This window comes from Anopheles coluzzii, chromosome X, assembly GCF_943734685.1.
Source record: "Anopheles coluzzii chromosome X, AcolN3, whole genome shotgun sequence".
Classification (NCBI taxonomy): Eukaryota; Metazoa; Arthropoda; class Insecta; order Diptera; family Culicidae; genus Anopheles; species Anopheles coluzzii.
The window spans coordinates 7,964,201-7,981,283 of record NC_064669.1 but is presented as its reverse complement, the minus strand read 5'-3'; the positions used below and the strand labels follow the sequence as shown (position 1 = coordinate 7,981,283).

The 17,083-nt window shown below is 50.3% G+C and overlaps 1 protein-coding gene across 4 annotated transcripts in view; it reads left to right on the top strand.

Moving 5' to 3' along the window:
• The window catches only part of LOC120960736 (teneurin-a), a 35,815-nt gene extending 23,319 nt beyond the window's left edge, over window positions 1–12,496 (top strand). For all 4 annotated transcript variants that reach the window (XM_040384606.2, XM_040384696.2, XM_040384443.2 and 1 more), the window contains 8 exons: window positions 1,334–1,453; window positions 1,540–1,639; window positions 1,816–1,883; window positions 1,965–2,157; window positions 2,250–3,637; window positions 4,450–4,769; window positions 4,847–7,620; window positions 9,211–12,496. In XM_040384606.2, coding sequence (XP_040240540.2) covers window positions 1,334–1,453; window positions 1,540–1,639; window positions 1,816–1,883; window positions 1,965–2,157; window positions 2,250–3,637; window positions 4,450–4,769; window positions 4,847–7,620; window positions 9,211–10,440 — 6,193 coding nt within the window. In that variant the 3' untranslated portion in view covers window positions 10,441–12,496. The remainder of the gene's footprint in view (window positions 1–1,333; window positions 1,454–1,539; window positions 1,640–1,815; window positions 1,884–1,964; window positions 2,158–2,249; window positions 3,638–4,449; window positions 4,770–4,846; window positions 7,621–9,210) is intronic.
• Window positions 12,497–17,083: the final 4,587 nt, after the last annotated feature.

The window sequence follows — 17,083 nt, the reverse complement described above, 5'->3', positions numbered from 1 at the left end:
GATTGCATCACCTAAAACGGTAAAGGATAACGTCACAAAATTACCGTCTGCAGTAAGCCCTTTTTCTGCGCTGTCAATTTTGCTTTGCATTTCAAATATTACCGTAAATAATGAAATTCGATTTAGCAAAATTTAGTTCAACCTTTCATGGCTTTTCGTAACACTAAAAAACTAGTTTGATATATTAACCGATATATTTCAATCTGTCCTCAGTATGTTTTGCCCATGTTGGGAATCTAATTTCTTCCAATTGTGTTTGCTGTTTCATTGCAATTGCTAGAATGTTGCTGTTTTAAGTTGTTGTATGCTCATTTGTTTTATTATTTGGGTTCCAATTTCTGATGCCAATATAATGAAGGTACACTAACATATTTATATATAAACCATATGTCTTAACAGAGTACACATTTGAATACTATATTTTAGCTACTGTATTTCTACTCATATACTTTAGCAAATAATATTTAGTCTTTTTTTTTTGTTGTCGTTTCCATTGTTCTACTCTTGTCATCACTGTTTAAGAATGTTCCACTATTAATTGGTTTTCTCTTTTTTTGTTTTTTTTTTTGTTTTGTTTTTCGTTGTACTCTACGGTTCCAGTTGCCAACTGTGGAATTGCTCATCGTTCTATATATTTTTGTTTTATTTCCCTCCCTTTCTTTCCTCCCCCATAATGCTCGCGTACGTCGTGCACTTTGTCTTGAATGTTATCGAGGAAAGAATGTTTTAAATTTGTTTTCTTTTCAATATTTAAATATTTAAAACCTTCCCCAATTGACCCACCTGCGAGTCACGAAAGGCAGAGTCTATTGCGTTATGCGTTACGTTTGTTTTTGTTTTTCTTCTGAATTTATCTTTCTTAATTTATCCATCATTCTTCAAAACTACTCTCTATTGCGTGAATTCAAAAAAAAGAAAGAAAAAAAAAAACTATCCCGCAATTTACCAAAACCAACTATCGTTCATCTCTTTATCTCTCGCTCTCTCTCTCTCTTTCTCTATCTCAACGTTGTTATGTTTTACACTCATTCCGTAACCTAGTTTTTTAGTTGTTTTCCGTACGGTTAAGTTCATTTTCTTCATTCCTTTAATATGGATGTTTTCATTTCTGTTTCCTACCATCCGTTTATTTGTGTACATTGGCGTCAAATCAACGCATACTGATGGACCGTTCTCTTCTTCGTTCTTCTCTCTGCGCGCCGGCTGGCTTGCGGATGTTGTTTGTGTGTGTGTGTGTGTCATACCACAACAATCGAATGCGATCGTAAAATTGGAAAACCGAAAAAAAAACAAACAAACAATCATTTCCATAACGCGCGTTCGGAACGCTCAGCCGAGTGTCGGTCATGCGCGGGCAGGTGGTGACGCCGCAGGGTCTTGGCATCATCGGCATACGCGTGTCGGTGGATCGGGACTCGCGCTTTGGATTCACGCTCACCCGGCAGGGCGGATGGTAAGTAGAACCGGTTGCCAGCAGTGACGGAACAGCAGGATCGTTTGATACAAACAACTCCTTTCGTATCGTTGCTTTCTTCGCAGGTTTGACGTGCTGGTGAATGGAGGTGGCGCCGTGACGCTCCAGTTTCAGCGTTCGCCGTTCCGGCCGCTTACACGCACAGTATTTGTACCCTGGAACCAAGTAAGCTAGACTATACTAGACATAAGCCCGTAGTACCGGTTGTTTGGTTTTGGTCGTAGGTTGGGCAGCAGGGACGGGGAAAGGAGCGCTTCCTCCCCCCAGGGAAATTTCGTGACTGTGTTGGAAGGCAACCGGGCTAAGCCATTTGCTGTATTTTTGCCTTTTCTTTTTCGCAGATTGTCGTCCTGCCGCCAGTTCAGATGCAGATTAACGATAATGATGAGCACGATGACATCTCCTTCATGTACGTTACCCGGCCTATCTTATGTCCCATTGGTGTGGTTATTATTTTAATCGTTTCTTTCGCCTCCACCCCTCCACACAGATCGGTCCCATCGAACCTTGCGTACAGCTTCCTGAGCACATCGCACTACCGTTTTCTGGAGGATAATCCCTCGCCGATAGCCATCTGTCTCGAGCACGATCACGAGCTGCTGAGTCCCCATCTGACCAGCACCTGGATGCCGAATGGCATCGGTTCGGTTCCTGGTAAAAATTTCATCTTCGCAGAAACGCAGGTAACGTGAAGCGAGCGCCATATGGACGTCCTTTTTTTTTTTTTTTGGAAATCGAATTGATTGATGAACCCACTCCCTCCAAAAATCCACAGGTCGTGCAAGAGTCGCTCAAGATACCCGGGTCAGAGATACACCTGCTGTACAAATCGTCCCAAGCGTCCGGCTACCGGTCGATCGTGCGCATGCAGCTGACGCACGACCGCATCCCCGACACGCTCACGCACGTGCACGTCGGCGTCCAGATCGAGGGCTCGCTGCACGTGAAAACGTACGAGGCCGACCCGAACCTGCGGCACATCTTCGCCTGGAACAAGCGGAACGTGTTCAAGCAGAAGGTGTACGGTATCGCGATGGCCCGCATCTCGATCGGGTACGAGCACGCGACCTGCCGCGGCATCGTGTGGGAGACGCGCACGGTGAAGCTGCAGGGCTTCGACGTGGACATCTCCGACATTGGCGGCTGGGGGCTGGACATACACCACCACTACAACTTCCACGAGGGCATCCTGCAGAAGGGCGACGGGGCGACGATCCACCTGAAGGAGTTCCCGCGCATCGTGCGGGGCGTGCTGGGCGACGGCCAGCAGCGCACGCTGATGTGCCGCGACCACTGCAACGGGCTGTCGAAGAGCGGCCAGCTGCTGACGCCGGTCGCGCTAGCGTCCGGCCCGGACGGCAGCCTGTTCGTGGGCGACTTCAACCTGATCCGGCGCATCACGACCAACGGCAGCATCTTCACGATCCTGCAGCTCGACACGACGCGCGTCTCCTACCAGTACTATCTGTCGGTGTCGCCCGCCGACGGCCAGCTGTACATTTCCGACTCGGAGAAGCACAAGATACTGAAGATCGTGTCGCTGGAGAACGTGGAGGACCCATCGTCAAACTACGACGTGATCGTGGGCAGCGGCCAGCGGTGCATACCGGGCGACGAGCAGAACTGTGGCGACGGCGGGCCCGCCATCGAGGCACGCCTGTCCCATCCGAAAGGGTTGGCGATAGCGGCGGACCGCACGATGTACATTGCGGACGGGACGAACATACGGGCGGTCGATCCGAAGGGTACGATCCACACGCTGATCGGGCACCACGGTCACCAAAACCGGTGGAGCCCGGTACCGTGCCGGGGGGCGGCCCGCGCGATGCAGGTGCAGCTGCAGTGGCCAACGGCGCTCGCGCTGAACCCGCTCGACGGTTCGCTCTACTTCGTGGACGACCGGCTGGTGCTGAAGCTGACGTCCGACATGAAGGTGAAGGTGATCGCCGGCATACCGCTGCACTGCAACGAGGACCATCTGGCCGGCATGAACCGGACGGCGCCGGCCGAGGAGCCGCTCGGCACCGTGCTGGCGATGGCGTTCGGCCCGAACGGCGACCTGTACGTGGCCGACACCAACTCGAAGCGCATCAACACGATCAAGGTGATCGAGTCGTCCACCGGCTTCATGAAGCAGTTTGCGGGCAAAATCGACCACGGAAGGTACGGTGTAGTGATGGGAAAAAAATGAAGTTTTCGTCGGAATCGATTCCGTATAGTAGGTCCGGAATCAGTTTCCGAAATCGATTCCGCAATCGGCTCCGAAATCGGCTCCGGAATCGACTCCGAAATTGGCTCCGGGAAGATCTCGAATCGGGACCGGTTCCTAGAATCGAAACCGGCTCCGAAATCGGAATTGATACTGAAATCAGAAAGGATTTCGAAATCGGAATTTCGGAAGATTTCTGGAATTAATTACGGATAGTAGACCCGGAATCAGTTTTCGGAATCGATGCCGGAACCGGCCCCGGAATAGAAATCGGCTCCGGAATCGGAATCGGATTCAGAATCGGAATCGGCTCCGAAACCGGCTTTGGAAACGGAATTGGCTCTGAAATCAAAATGGACTTCGAAATCGGAATCGATTCCGGAACCGATTCCGATTTCGGATTCGATTCCGGATTCGATTCCGATTTCAGAATCGATTCTGGACCCATCTCTAGAATCGGCTCTGGAGTCAACTTTAGAATTAGCTCCGGAATCGGCTCCGGAATCGGCCCTGGAAACGGTTCCGGAATCAGTTCAGGAATCGTCTCGGAAATCGGGTCCAGAATCAGCTTCAGAATTGGAAACGATTCCATGATCGGAATCGGCTCCGGAATTGATTCCGAACAAGGAATCAGATCCGGGTAGGTCCGATTACGAGCTCCCACAACCAGTATGGTGGAGGGGGATGCTTATTCCGCACAGTTTGTACAGTTTTCTCAAACACACAAATTTTTCACACTTTTCACCCCGCTTCTCCCCAAAAACAGCCAAGAGTGCGACTGTCAGGGTAAAACGCTCAACTACTCGCGACGCAAGCCAGCGAACGGCACGAACGGCGGCCAGAGCCCCTCCAGCACGGACCGGGGAGCGGTCGGGCCGGACGGTAGCGGCGGTCCGTTCTGTGTGTGCCAGCACGCGAACGATACGGCCAGCGGGCGCAAGGAGTACCCCGACACGGCGTCCGCGTTCGGTACGGCCAGCAATGGCGGTGCCGCCGGGGAAACGATCCTGTCCTCCAACATTCGCTTCCAGTCGATCTCGGCCATTGCGGTCGCCCAGGACGGTGTGATTAATGTGGCCGATCAAGGTGAGAGCCGCAACGGTGTAGGAATTGTGTTGGCAAACGTCAAAAATCTAATCTCATCTTTCCCTCCCACCGCTCAGGTTCGCTGCGAATCTTCGCCCTGGAGCACTATCTGCCCCAGCACGACAGCAACGGCGAGTTCCAGATACCGTACACGCCGCTGAACGAGCTGTACGTGTTCAACCGGTACGGGCAGCACATCGCGACGCGCGACCTGTCCACCGGCAAGTCGCGCTACTCCTTCCTCTACTCGAAGAACACCAGCTTCGGCAAGCTGTCGACCGTGACGGACAGCTCCGGCAACAAGATCCAGTTCCTGCGCGACTACAGCAACGTGGTCAGCTCGATCGAGAACGGGCAGGACTACAAGACCGAGCTGAAGATCTCGCCGAGCGGGCTGCTGACGAAGGTGAGCGCCCGGTCGGGCGGGGGCCGCAAGGTGGAGGTGCTGCTCGACTACGAGTCGAACAGTGGGCTGCTGATCAGCCGCACCGAGGGCCAGGAAAGCTTCATCTACCAGTACGACGACTTTGGCCGGTGCGTGAAGGTGATAGCGCCGAGCGGCGAGATCGTGCACGTACACACGCTGTTCGACGACCGCTCGACCAAGCCGAAGCAGGAGGATCTGCTCGTGTCGGTGCAGAGCAGCATCCGGTCGGCGTTTGGGGCTCGCGGCGCCTCCAAGCCGACCGAGTACTCGATTACCGGCGGCATCCAGACGGTGTCGATAGCGCGCGGCGGCAAGGAAACGGTCGGGCGCATCGGCTCGATCAACCAGACGGTGTCGCTGTCGCTGCCGGCCGGCATACGGCTGGAGGCGTCCGCGGTCGCGACCCACCCGTGGCTGGAGCGGTTCCTGCCGACCGAGGCGGAGATGCTGCCGATGTGGTCCCACCAGTCGCTGCACGTGGGCGACCGGGCGGCGAACGACCTGTACTCCAGCTACGCCCTGTCCGCGATGGGCTGCAATGGGGGAGGGACCGAGCAGCAGCAGCAACAGCAGCAGCACCACGGCCGTGGAGCAGCAGCAGCATCAGCAGCCTCCGCCAGCGGTGGCCCCAAGGGCGAGAAGATGCTCTGCCGCGACATCTTCGTGAACGATGGCAAGAAGCTGCGCATCGAGTACGATCCGATCGCGCAGCGGGAAATTTTGCGCGACCGGGACAACGAGGTCATACTGGTGGTGTCGTACGACCAGTCCGGCCTGCCGACAATGTTTTCGCCCGGCGCCGGCGACGTCTACTACCCGCTCAACATCACGTACGATCGGTTCAACCGGATCGAGGGCTGGCAGTGGGGCCCGTCCGAGCTGAAGTACAACTACGACCGGCAGGGCCGGCTGGCGGAGGTGAGCAGCCTGCAGGACGGCATCGTCTCGTACAGCTACAACGAGGGCAACCTGCTCGAGATGATCTCGCTCGGCAGCCAGCGCAAGTACAAGCTGGTGTACGACCGGAACGGGGGCCTGCGGGAGATAGTGCTGCCGAGCGGCACCAAGCACACGTTCAGCCTGCAGCCGTCGATCGGCTTCCTGCGCTTCACGTACAACCCGCCGGGCAGCTCGCGCTCCTACCTGCAGCACTACTCGCACAGTGGCGTGCTGCTGCAGACGGTGTTCCCGGGCGATGGGGCCCGCATCGTCTACCGGTACGACGACGAGGACCGCATTTCGGAGATCGTGCACGGGGACGGGCGGGACGAGTTCCTGTACCAGAGCGGGGCGCCCGCCTGCGAGCTGCCGATGGCGATCATCCACACCGAGCGCGACCTGGAGTTCCGGTGGGACTTTGACTGTGTCGGCGAGCTGCTGCTCGAAGAGCGGATCGACTTTTCCGCCCGCAGCGGCCTGTCGAACGTGAAGTTTAACTACGAGTACGACGACCACTTCCGGCTCGCCTCGATCGGTGGCCGCATCGGGGGACAGAATCTGCCCCAGCAATCGTTCGGGTACGACGAGCGGACGGGCCGGCTCGCCACGATCGGCCAGTTCGAGGTGATGCGGGGCGGCGACCGGCAGATCAATGCGACGACGGTCAGCGACCGGACCGGCACGTTCATGCGCACGGTCAATGGGCGGTTTCTGCTGATGCAGCTGACGCTCACCATCCACCGGATGGAGGTGTTCCGCATGGAGTTTGCGCACGATCTGCACGGCCGCATCGTGCAGACGCGCACGTACACGCGCAACGTCGGCGTGAACACGTACACGAACGTGAAGAACTTTACGTGGGACTGCGACGGGCAGCTGGTCGGCGTGGAGGCCCAGGAACCGTGGGGCTTCCGGTACGACGACAACGGCAACATGCTGTCGCTCACGTACCGCGGCAACACGATCCCGATGGAGTACAACGCGCAGGACCGGATAGTGAAGTTCGGCGAGGGGCAGTACAAGTACGAGCCGCGCGGGCTGGTCGCGCAGAATGCGCGCGAGGAGCGCTTCCACTACAACGCGAAGGGGCTGCTGATACGGGCGACCAAGCGGGGCCGGTTCGACATACGCTACTTCTACGACCATCTCAATCGGCTGATCACGCGCAAGGACAACTTTGGCAATGTGACGCAGTTCTTCTACACGAACCAGCGCCGGCACAGCGAGATTAGCCACATCTATTCGCCGCGCGACGGCAAGCTGATGTCGCTCACGTACGACGACCGCGGGTCGCTGATCTACGCGCAGGTGTACCGGTACCGGTACTACATCGCGACCGACCAGTGCGGCACGCCGGTCATGATCTTCAACCAGTACGGCGAGGGCATCCGGGAGATAATGCGCTCCCCGTACGGCCACATCGTGTACGACTCGAACCCGTACCTCTACATGCCGATCGATTTCTGTGGCGGTATACTGGATCAGGTAAGAATGCAGCACGAGTGAAACAAAATCCATATCATGGTCACATACTCAATTGTGATAATCAAAGGTGATACTCAAAACGATTGGTGTGACCAATGTATGCTTCGTGACATTTTTGCGACCATCGCTTGGTCAGTCACTATGTCATGATTTTTTTTACTGCGATCAGTTTCGCAAAATCTCACTGACATAGTCATGAGTCATGAGAAATTCCCGCTGAAACAAAATCCATGTGAGCGTTACGAGCTCTACGAGCATGCTTACGAGCATGCTTGGCGACATTTTATGCAACCTACTCTTGGTCAGTCACTTGGTCGCGACATTTTCAGTCGGTGATCATCGCAATGGACATGGAAGATATGGGGTGCTTGCGAGTGGTGCCAAGAAACATAATGAGCTTCTTTTCTCGCTTTGTTTGCCCCGAGAAAGCATGCTCATTTTGTTTTGCTTGAGCCCACGCCAAGTATATTCCAAGAATGTCGTGATGATCAGCGACAGAAAATGTCGTGACCAAGTGAGTGACCAAGAGTTGGGTGCTAATTAAAATGTCACCAAGCATGTGATTAGACCACCAACTGGTTGAGTCTCACCTCTGATCATCTCAGTTGTGTACGTTAGTTGACTTGAGCTTCATTTCAGTCATGAGTGTTGGTGACTGAAACTAGTGGCATTAGACAGCACTGTTCACAGCCAGAAAAAAAGTCATGATGGTGGTTATGGCGGCATTAAGCTCAGCTTGTCAGTCAGAGTATCGCGGTTGACTCAAGCAGTCGCATGTCGTGTTCGGCATGTCATGACTAGTGTTGGGCATGTCAATCTGATTCAGGTTCATGAATATGTATGATTTTTTGCAATCTGAATTTCGGCTGCAAAGATCAATAAATCTTCAAAGATAAATGAATCCCGAAAGATTCACGAATCTCTAGGGATTCATACATCTCGAAAAATTCACGAATCTCTATGGATTCATACATCTCCTAAGATGCATAGAGCTTGATATTCTCATTATTCTTCTTCTTGGCATGGCAACCTACGTAGTCATGCCAGCCTATACCGGCTTTCGAGACTTCTTGGCAAGTAGAGCACAGCCGGATAGTTTGTTTTGCTACGGGGAGACGGTCCATGGCTTAAACCCACGGCGGGCATGTTGTTAGGTGGGATCGCGCCAATACAATGTTTTGAAAATCATACATCTCTAAAAACATCATGAATCCCTGGAATGAGGATATGAATTTTAATGAATTTAATCCTTGAAGATTCATTTATCTTTAGAGATTCATGAGTCATTGGAGATTTATGAATCATTCCAGATTCATTAATCCTTGGAGATTAAGGAATCTTTTGAGGTTCATAAATCTTTGAAGAGTCGATTCGAGAATCTCAACGAAAGATTCATGAAACCCAACGCTAGTCATGGCGCACTTTTATTGAGTATCAGCAATGAGCATCAAGCTACCACTGATATTGTTCATTGTTTTCGTTGGTGAAAATGTCGTGATGCTCATGACATGTTGCAGCCCTGGTCGGGACTGATCAGTTGGATGTTATCTAATTTTATTTATTTTTTGTTTTGCTTACCCGTCCCTCCAGGTCACCTCGCTCGTGCACATGCCGGACGGGAAGGTGTACGATCCGCTGATCGGGCAGTGGATGACGCCGCACTGGGAGCACGTGGACCAGCGCATCCGCAAGCCGACCAAGCTGCACCTGTACCGGTACAACGGGAACGATCCGATCAATCCGCCCCGGCAGCTGCAGGACCACCCGCGCGACCATCTCGACTGGCTGCAGCTGATGGGGTACGATCTGGACAACATGATACCGCAGGCGTCGATCGCGAGCCGGTTCTACCAGCAGCGCAGCTGGCTGGAGAATGCGCTCGCCTCACCGAACGTGCTGCGCCGGCAGTACGAGGAGCGGGGCGGCTCGGGCGGCATCAACATCGGGTCCGGCTTCATGGCCCACCTGATGGAGCGGTCGGTGCGCACGCGCCAGGACCTGCTCCAGCTGCCGGACAGCTTCTTCGGCTCCAGCCTCAAGTCGGACCCGCTCGCGATTGGGCCGTTCCGGCTCGGCTCCGGCTCGGATCCACCGTTCGGGCACGGTATCATCGTGTCGCGCGTCGTCGCCGATGAGCCCGAGGGTGGGTACGCAATCGTGTCGAGCGTGCCGGCCGCGAACCCGATCTACCGGGACGTGTACACGTCCGTGTTTAACCGCACCCGGCTGCTGCCGTTCACGTTCGTCGTGCACAACTCGCTGCAGGACGCGTTCTTCTTCGTGAAGGAGGACTCGTGGCGGGCGGCCGAGGACCGGCAGCAGCTGAAGCGGCTGCAGGGCCAGGTCAACACCACCTTCCACGATCCGGTGTCGGCGGGCGGGCCGGGCGGCCCGGGCGGTCCCGGCGCGGACCGGTCGCCCGGCGGTGGGGCGAAACCGTCCGCCCACCAGGACGTGAAGATACACACGACGAACGCGATCATCAACCTGAAGTACGGCACGACGTCGGCGAAGGAGCGCCAGCGGCTGATGCATCACGCAAAGCTGCAGGCGGTGCGGAAGGCGTGGCACCGGGAGAAGGAGCTGCTGCGCAGCGGGCTCATCTCGAGCTACGAGTGGAACGCGCAGGAGATGGAGGAGATCATCAAGAACGGGTACGCGAACCTGTACGAGGGCGAGTACGTGCACGACATCGACCGCTATCCGGAGCTGCTCGAGGACCCGTTCAACGTGCGCTTCACCAAGAAGAAGGTGAACCAGTCGCGCAAGCGCAAGCGAAGAGACGCCACCGACGATGACGGTCCCGCTGGCGAGGTTTAGGTCGGCAGGACGTTTGGGCCAAAAACCTGCAGCAACCCCCTGTATCTCTGTGCGTGGGTGTGTGGGTGGATGTGCGTGTCCTGTGTGTCTGTTCACTGTCTAGTTGCGTAATAATGGCTGCAAGCGGAAGAGAGGCAAATCCCCAAAATGGGGATGCGTGTGTATATGTGTGTGTGTAGTAATGTGGCTCGAATGACAAATCCTCGCTATCCACTCGCTGTCTCTCTGTCTCTCTATCTCTTTCTCTCTCTGTCTCTCCCTCTGTCTCTGTTTGGGGAGAAGTCCGTCCGATTTTCTGTTGTTCTGTTTTCCATTAACCGTTTCCCGCCCCATGTGGTTGTCTCTAACCTAGGGCCTCAGCGTCGTCCACACTCTAAACACACACACACACACTCACACACACAGCATAGAGAGATGAATGTAACATGCCGCCCATCACAGTACAGCTTTCGGCTGTTTTTAGTCGCAGACGCTCGGGGTTTTTAGGGTTATAGTTTTGTTTTGTTGAGCGCTTGAACACCAGGAAGCGCTTGAACGAGGCGCACAACGGGTACGCACAAAAAAAAAACAGGGGCAACGTTCGCCCCTTACACACACACACGAACGTTAGGCTGTTAGGCTTACACACGTGGTTTTAGGCACCCATTCCCTCCCTAATCGGCTTTAAGCGCAATGTTTTGTGGTTTTGTAATTTATTTTGCATATTAAGTGTCCAACCTTCTCCACCAAACGTAAACCACCGCCACAAAACGCCGCCATCCACGCTTCCTTCCCCTTTTGTGTAAGGCTGCTTCGCTTCCGGTTTAGTTTGTAAGCTGCTGTCTGTCGCTTAGCTCTTCCGGTCTGCCGAGAAGAGAGAGAGAGAGAGAGAGAGAGAGAGAGATAGAAGACGAGCAAAGGTATTATATAGCGCAACCCCCCCCCCCCCCCCCAACACACCCTATCGACTTGCATCAAGTCCCGACACAGGGGCCCCTTTCCCTTTTAAGCTCGTAGGCTGAAATTTACAGTCAGCTGATTGCAACGTACAACAGTTTAGTGTTAGAAGGTTGATTTGTATGTATTATACAAACACGTGAAATACTGCTAATTGTAAGCTCAATCAAACGCTGAACGACTCAACAGCCAGTTTTGTTGCGATACAACAACATCGTCCTACCTGATCTCTTGAATGCACCCTGGGAAGAATGCAAAAAACACGACGATTTTGTTTTGCCATTTTTTCGAGCAGGTACTCGAATCTTATTCTAGCTTTCTAGGCAGAATTAATCTAGACTGAAAAGGCTAGTTTTGTGTGTGTGTGTGGTTTTGTATTGGAGTGTTGACATGATTTCAGCCTCCTGAACTGTCAAACTCCATGTACAAAAAAAAGCAAGTGAAGCGGGCTCCAATGTTAGATCTACGTTTATATTATGTTTTTTTTTTTAAATTCTATTTGAATCTTTCTTTACCTTGTGCTAGATTTATCGTTAGTGAATAGTTTGTGCATTAAGTGTAGATGATATATTTATGTAGTGCACGGTCGTCGCAGCAGCCCAAACGCGCCTGCTTGACCCCCCCCTCCCCCCCCCCCCCCCCCCCCTTCTCCTCACAGTGCTTTTGGGGGAAAGCATCGCAAAACTCTTCCTTGCAATGTTTGGTTTGGATTGGAAGGTTTGTTTTTTCGCTCTCTCTTGTTGTTGTTGTTGTTGTAAGACCAAAAGGGGAGGGAGGACCGCCACACCGTGCTACACCGCACAGCACAGCCCAGCACCAGAGAGAAACGAGCGGGGCAGAACCCGCGCCCGAACCCTTCCGAACCCGCCCGAATAGCTACAAAATACTCATTATTAGTCCGGACCCCCGCGAGGAGCGAGGACACGGTTCGGGGGCGATGACCCTCTGATGCGGGGTGCAACGCGAAAAGCACAGGCGCCAAATACCTATGAATGTGTGCTGTAAGGATATGTGTATGTGTGTGCGTGTGTGCGTGTGTGTTTGTGTACTGATGGAAGCGTGTTGTAAAAAGAGAGAAAAAATAGAGAGAGAGAGAGAGAGAGAGAGAGAGAGAGAGAGAGAGAGAGAGAGAGCAAGAGAATAAATTGTTAACACAGAAAAAAAAACCAAGGAACTGAGGTAATAATTTGCAAGCAAGTAAAAAAAAAAACACGGCCGCATTAGAGAGGGCAAGCAGCGATAGTAATAGTAGTAGCGAGCGGGTGGTTGGCAGGCTAAAAACATGGCATAAAGTTACAAGGATGTGTAGAATTTAATGAACAAAAACAAACAAACAAACAAAAAACAAACAAAAAAAAAAACAAAATACAACTAGCAGTTTGCAAACAGGAAACAAAAGGGGAAAGTAAGGAAAACAGAAACACTCTACTGGAAACTAAGCAAAACACAGCAACAACAAAACACAAAAAAAAACAACGGTATTAGAAAATAGGATGTTTATACCCTATTCAACAGTGTAAAACGAATATGAAGCAGCAGCAGAAGAAGAAGAAAAAAACAATGGAAAAGATATGGTGATTCGAGCTTTTAAGACTGTCGTCAAAACATTTTAGGAATGGAAGGAAATAGATGAAAGTATATATAAAACTAAAGATACTATAGAATTTGCAAGCGAGAAAGAGAGAGAGAGAGAGAGAGTGCGAAAGAAAGAAAGAGAAGAAAAAAAATATGTGTACTACTTCCTCCTTTTACTACTACCCTCGAATGGAAGGAACAGGAAAAGGTGACAAAACAAAGCTAATGAAAGTAGACATTTCGATTGTGAAGCAGGAAGAAGGAGAGAAAGAGAGAAATTAAATTAAAAAAAAAAACACTCACACACGCCAAGCGAATACGTAGCAGTGAGGGGGGGGGGGGGGAGAGAACACAGAATCCTCCCCCAACCCCCCACTTTGCGTCACACATGAACATGATTGTATTCCTGATTTCGCTTACTTAGGAACGAAGAAACTCTCCGCTGGTCGTCGGTCCCGCAGGCGCCCTAGTGAACAGACAAACTAACAAAAAAAAACCCGTTCGGTACGAGTAAGCGAAGCAAAGCTACCGTAGAAAAAAAAGACACACACACACACACATGGAAACAAATAATTGGTAAAATGGGATCCAAACAAACAAGTATATATATATATAAATATGTATTGTATGACGATAACAAAAAAACGGTCTGTGCCACCATGCCCCACCCCTCCCCACCCTGCAAACCGGGTGTGTCCCGATGGTTTGCGACGGCCCCCCCCTTTGTATTGTTTTTGTTTTTCCTTTGTCTCGTTTTCAAACGACAAAGACCGCCAGCACCACCACAGACCCATCTACTCGCTACTCTTTGCATGTATTATCGAACTGTAAAGTAATGCAACCCGCGCCCACAGTGGCACGACAAAGTGTGTGTGTGTGTGGGGGGGGGGGGGGGGGATTGGGCGTTTGCATTTTCTGCACAGGCACGAGGGAATGGGGGTGTGTCGGCATTTGTTTTTGCCTTTCGAAGGAGGGCAAAGCCAAACGGGCGAATTTAAACCTTTTGGTCTGATTGGGTGGGGAAAGGGTGAAAAATGGTAAACAAAAAAAAATAAGGCAAAGAATTAGACAAAGGCGACAACCCTAGTAGTAGTAGTAGAGAGAGAGAGAGAGAGAGAGAGAGAGAGAGGGGAAGTAAACTAAAACAAAATGAACAAACAAAAAAGTGACATTATTGTGACACCCGCATCCTTCCATCGTCCCCAACCCCTACAACAACCTCCCCCGGCGGCCCCCCCTTTGTGTATGTGTAGTTTATGCCATTTTATGTATAGGTATTATAGCTCTCTCGCGCTCTCTTTATCGCCTCTCTCTCTCTCTGTCTCCCTCACTGTCTCCCTGTCTGTTACCAAAGGGCGTTAAGGTGTTTTGTTTTGTGTTAAGCCATGTTGAGAAGCCAAGCAAACCATCTACATGGCCCTGTTTCGTCCTCGGACTTTCCCCGCGCCTGTATGTATAGAAAAGGGTAGTATTAGGGATGTCGTTGTAATGAAAAAGACGAAGAAGAAGAAGAAGAAGACAGAACGAACGAAGTGGAGCACGATTTCCCGACACCTAGCTGTATGCAAGATCGATGGATGCCAAACGGAGTGGGGGAAGTTAGGGTACAGCAGCCAACAAATGTTGTCCAACATTGGCACAGAGGCAGAGGGGGGGGGGGGGGAGGGGACTGCAAAACTGCCGTTTGTGAGCGAGATCCACACGAACACACGACTTAGCTTCCCTCAACCCCAACTAGCACCCTTCCCCCCCTCCACCACTCCATTGCTACTGTTGTCCAAAGGAGAAAACGGGAAAAGTGGATAGCATAGACCGGCGCAACAAGGATAGTGTATCTGTGTGTGTGTGTGTGTGCGTATGTACGTGTGTGTGTGGGGGGTTTGTCAAACAGCCTCGCTTCCCTTGCAGTAGCACACATAAAAAATAAACAAAAAGTTGAACCCTTGCAACGCAGATGCAACGCGAATTGCATGTACCCTGTCCCTCCCTTCTCTTTAATACCCCTCAATCCCTACCTTTTCCTCGCCACACTTTCTCTTATTTCCACACAGCCACACACACACACATATGTAGAAATATTTATATAAGCATGAGGTATATTTAGCCCGCATACCTACACGCACACATAGGTGGGTAACGAATTGCTGAATGTATGCGTGTGGTACAGGCGTGCAACAATTGCATTAAAACAAGGGAAAAATTGCGAGAAAGAGAAGAGGGGAGAGAGAGAGAGAGAGAGAGAGAGAGAGAGAGAGAGAGAGAGAGAGAGAGAGAGAGAGCCAGAGATAAAGAGAGTAAAAAGAAGGGAAACGAAATAAATGCACACACACACACACAAATATGCGCGCGCGTGCTCGCGCTTGGGACGAATACGGGAAGGCGGCGGTAATTTTAAACGTGTAAATAGAAATGAAAATGTGACAAATTTTTGAAAATAATTAAGAATAGGCTGTAATTTAGTGACACAAAAAATCGAGGAAACAGGAAGATTAATAAAGGAAGAACGTAAATGGATACTAGTGGTGTTGTTTTTGTTTTTGGACATTAAAATCATTTCCCCCCCTTCATTCGTCAATCATTGTTTAGATTTATGTATCGCTTACAGGGCTGCTATCCCCCTGCGGTTGTTTGATTACCCTGCAAAGAGTTTTTTTTTACCACGATTTAATGCATACATCTGAAAAACGGAAAACTTTTATTTTTTGGAAAAGTTGTCGGTTGATTTAGTGCAGAGATGTCAAACTGGTGGCCAGCATTGCTGCTTCTATAGTGCATGTCAGTCTATTCCGCATCCCTAAAATATGAAGAAATTTTCAACTTCACAGGTTTCTCTCCTTATGTTTAGACCATTGTATTGTCTCTACACCTTATCGGTGTTTTATTCAACCTTCTCTCTCTATGCATGTATGCACCAAAAAGATATGAATGCCAAAAACGGTACGGGTCATAGAGGAAAAACACAAAATAATTATTTCGATGAAAATGAGCATTCAATTCTGGACAATTTTAGTAAAATGGTGAAAAATTTATGAAAATTCCGTTACACCCTTTCCAAATGTATTCACTGTAACATTAAATAATTAAACATTCATAGTAACAAATATTTGGTTAACAATGATTTAGGGAAACAACTCGCATTTTAGCTTCAAACTCATACAAAATCGTAAATGTCCGGAAGTATCTTACCCATGAGAATGTGGTTTTAGAACATCACTTTTCCCATTTTGAAGCAATCAATCAAGATTTAGATTTGTATGAAAATGGATTTTTATGAAGATTGATAGGAAGGAAGTAACAGTTACCATGGACATGTATGACACCTTGCGCTCCCCGACTGTCAAATGAAGATTTGTCCATGTCTCGACTGGACTGAACGAACCGACCTGTAGTAATTTATGGACCTTGGAAAGCATCTAATGTAAAAATTCAATATTTCTAACGTAAATGCTGTCCACAATTAATACCAGCTCAAAAATATTGATAGCCAAAATGACACCAATATTGGGGCCCTTTCCGTTTTAAGTTCGTAGGCTAAAATTTCAGCCTGTCAGCTGTTTGCATTGTATAGCAGTTTTCGAGCAGCTATCTAGGTGGGTATATTATACAGGTGGGCTTATCCCAAGGTGTATGAATTTAGAAGCCTGATTTTTACTGCTTCTGTTTCTGAATGAAGATGTTAAGAGTGTTTTGTGTATTCGCCGAGCCTCCTTGTTTGAGCAAAAGCTTTCAACCGTACTGTCAAAAAGTGAAATTCAAATTTGGTTATAACAAATATGCTATGAGGCCACCTGGACTACATACACTTTGATTCTATATTCCATCACCTGTTCTCTTTAATGCACCTTAGATAGATGTGCATTGGATAGATGTAAAAATTGCCTTGGTTTGCCATTTTTTCAAGCAGGTACTCGAATCTAATTCTAGCTGTGAGACTAGAATAATCTAGACTGAAAATTACAGGCTAGTTTTATGTGTGTTTTTGTATGGAGTGTTGACATGATTTCAGCCTCCAACTGTCAAACTCCATACAAAAAACTGACTAGAATCGTGACACACGTGTCAAACATATTAAGAAGTACTTTCTCATCGCTAAAAAGCAGGGAAAATTGTCGGAAAGGAGGAATACTGGGTC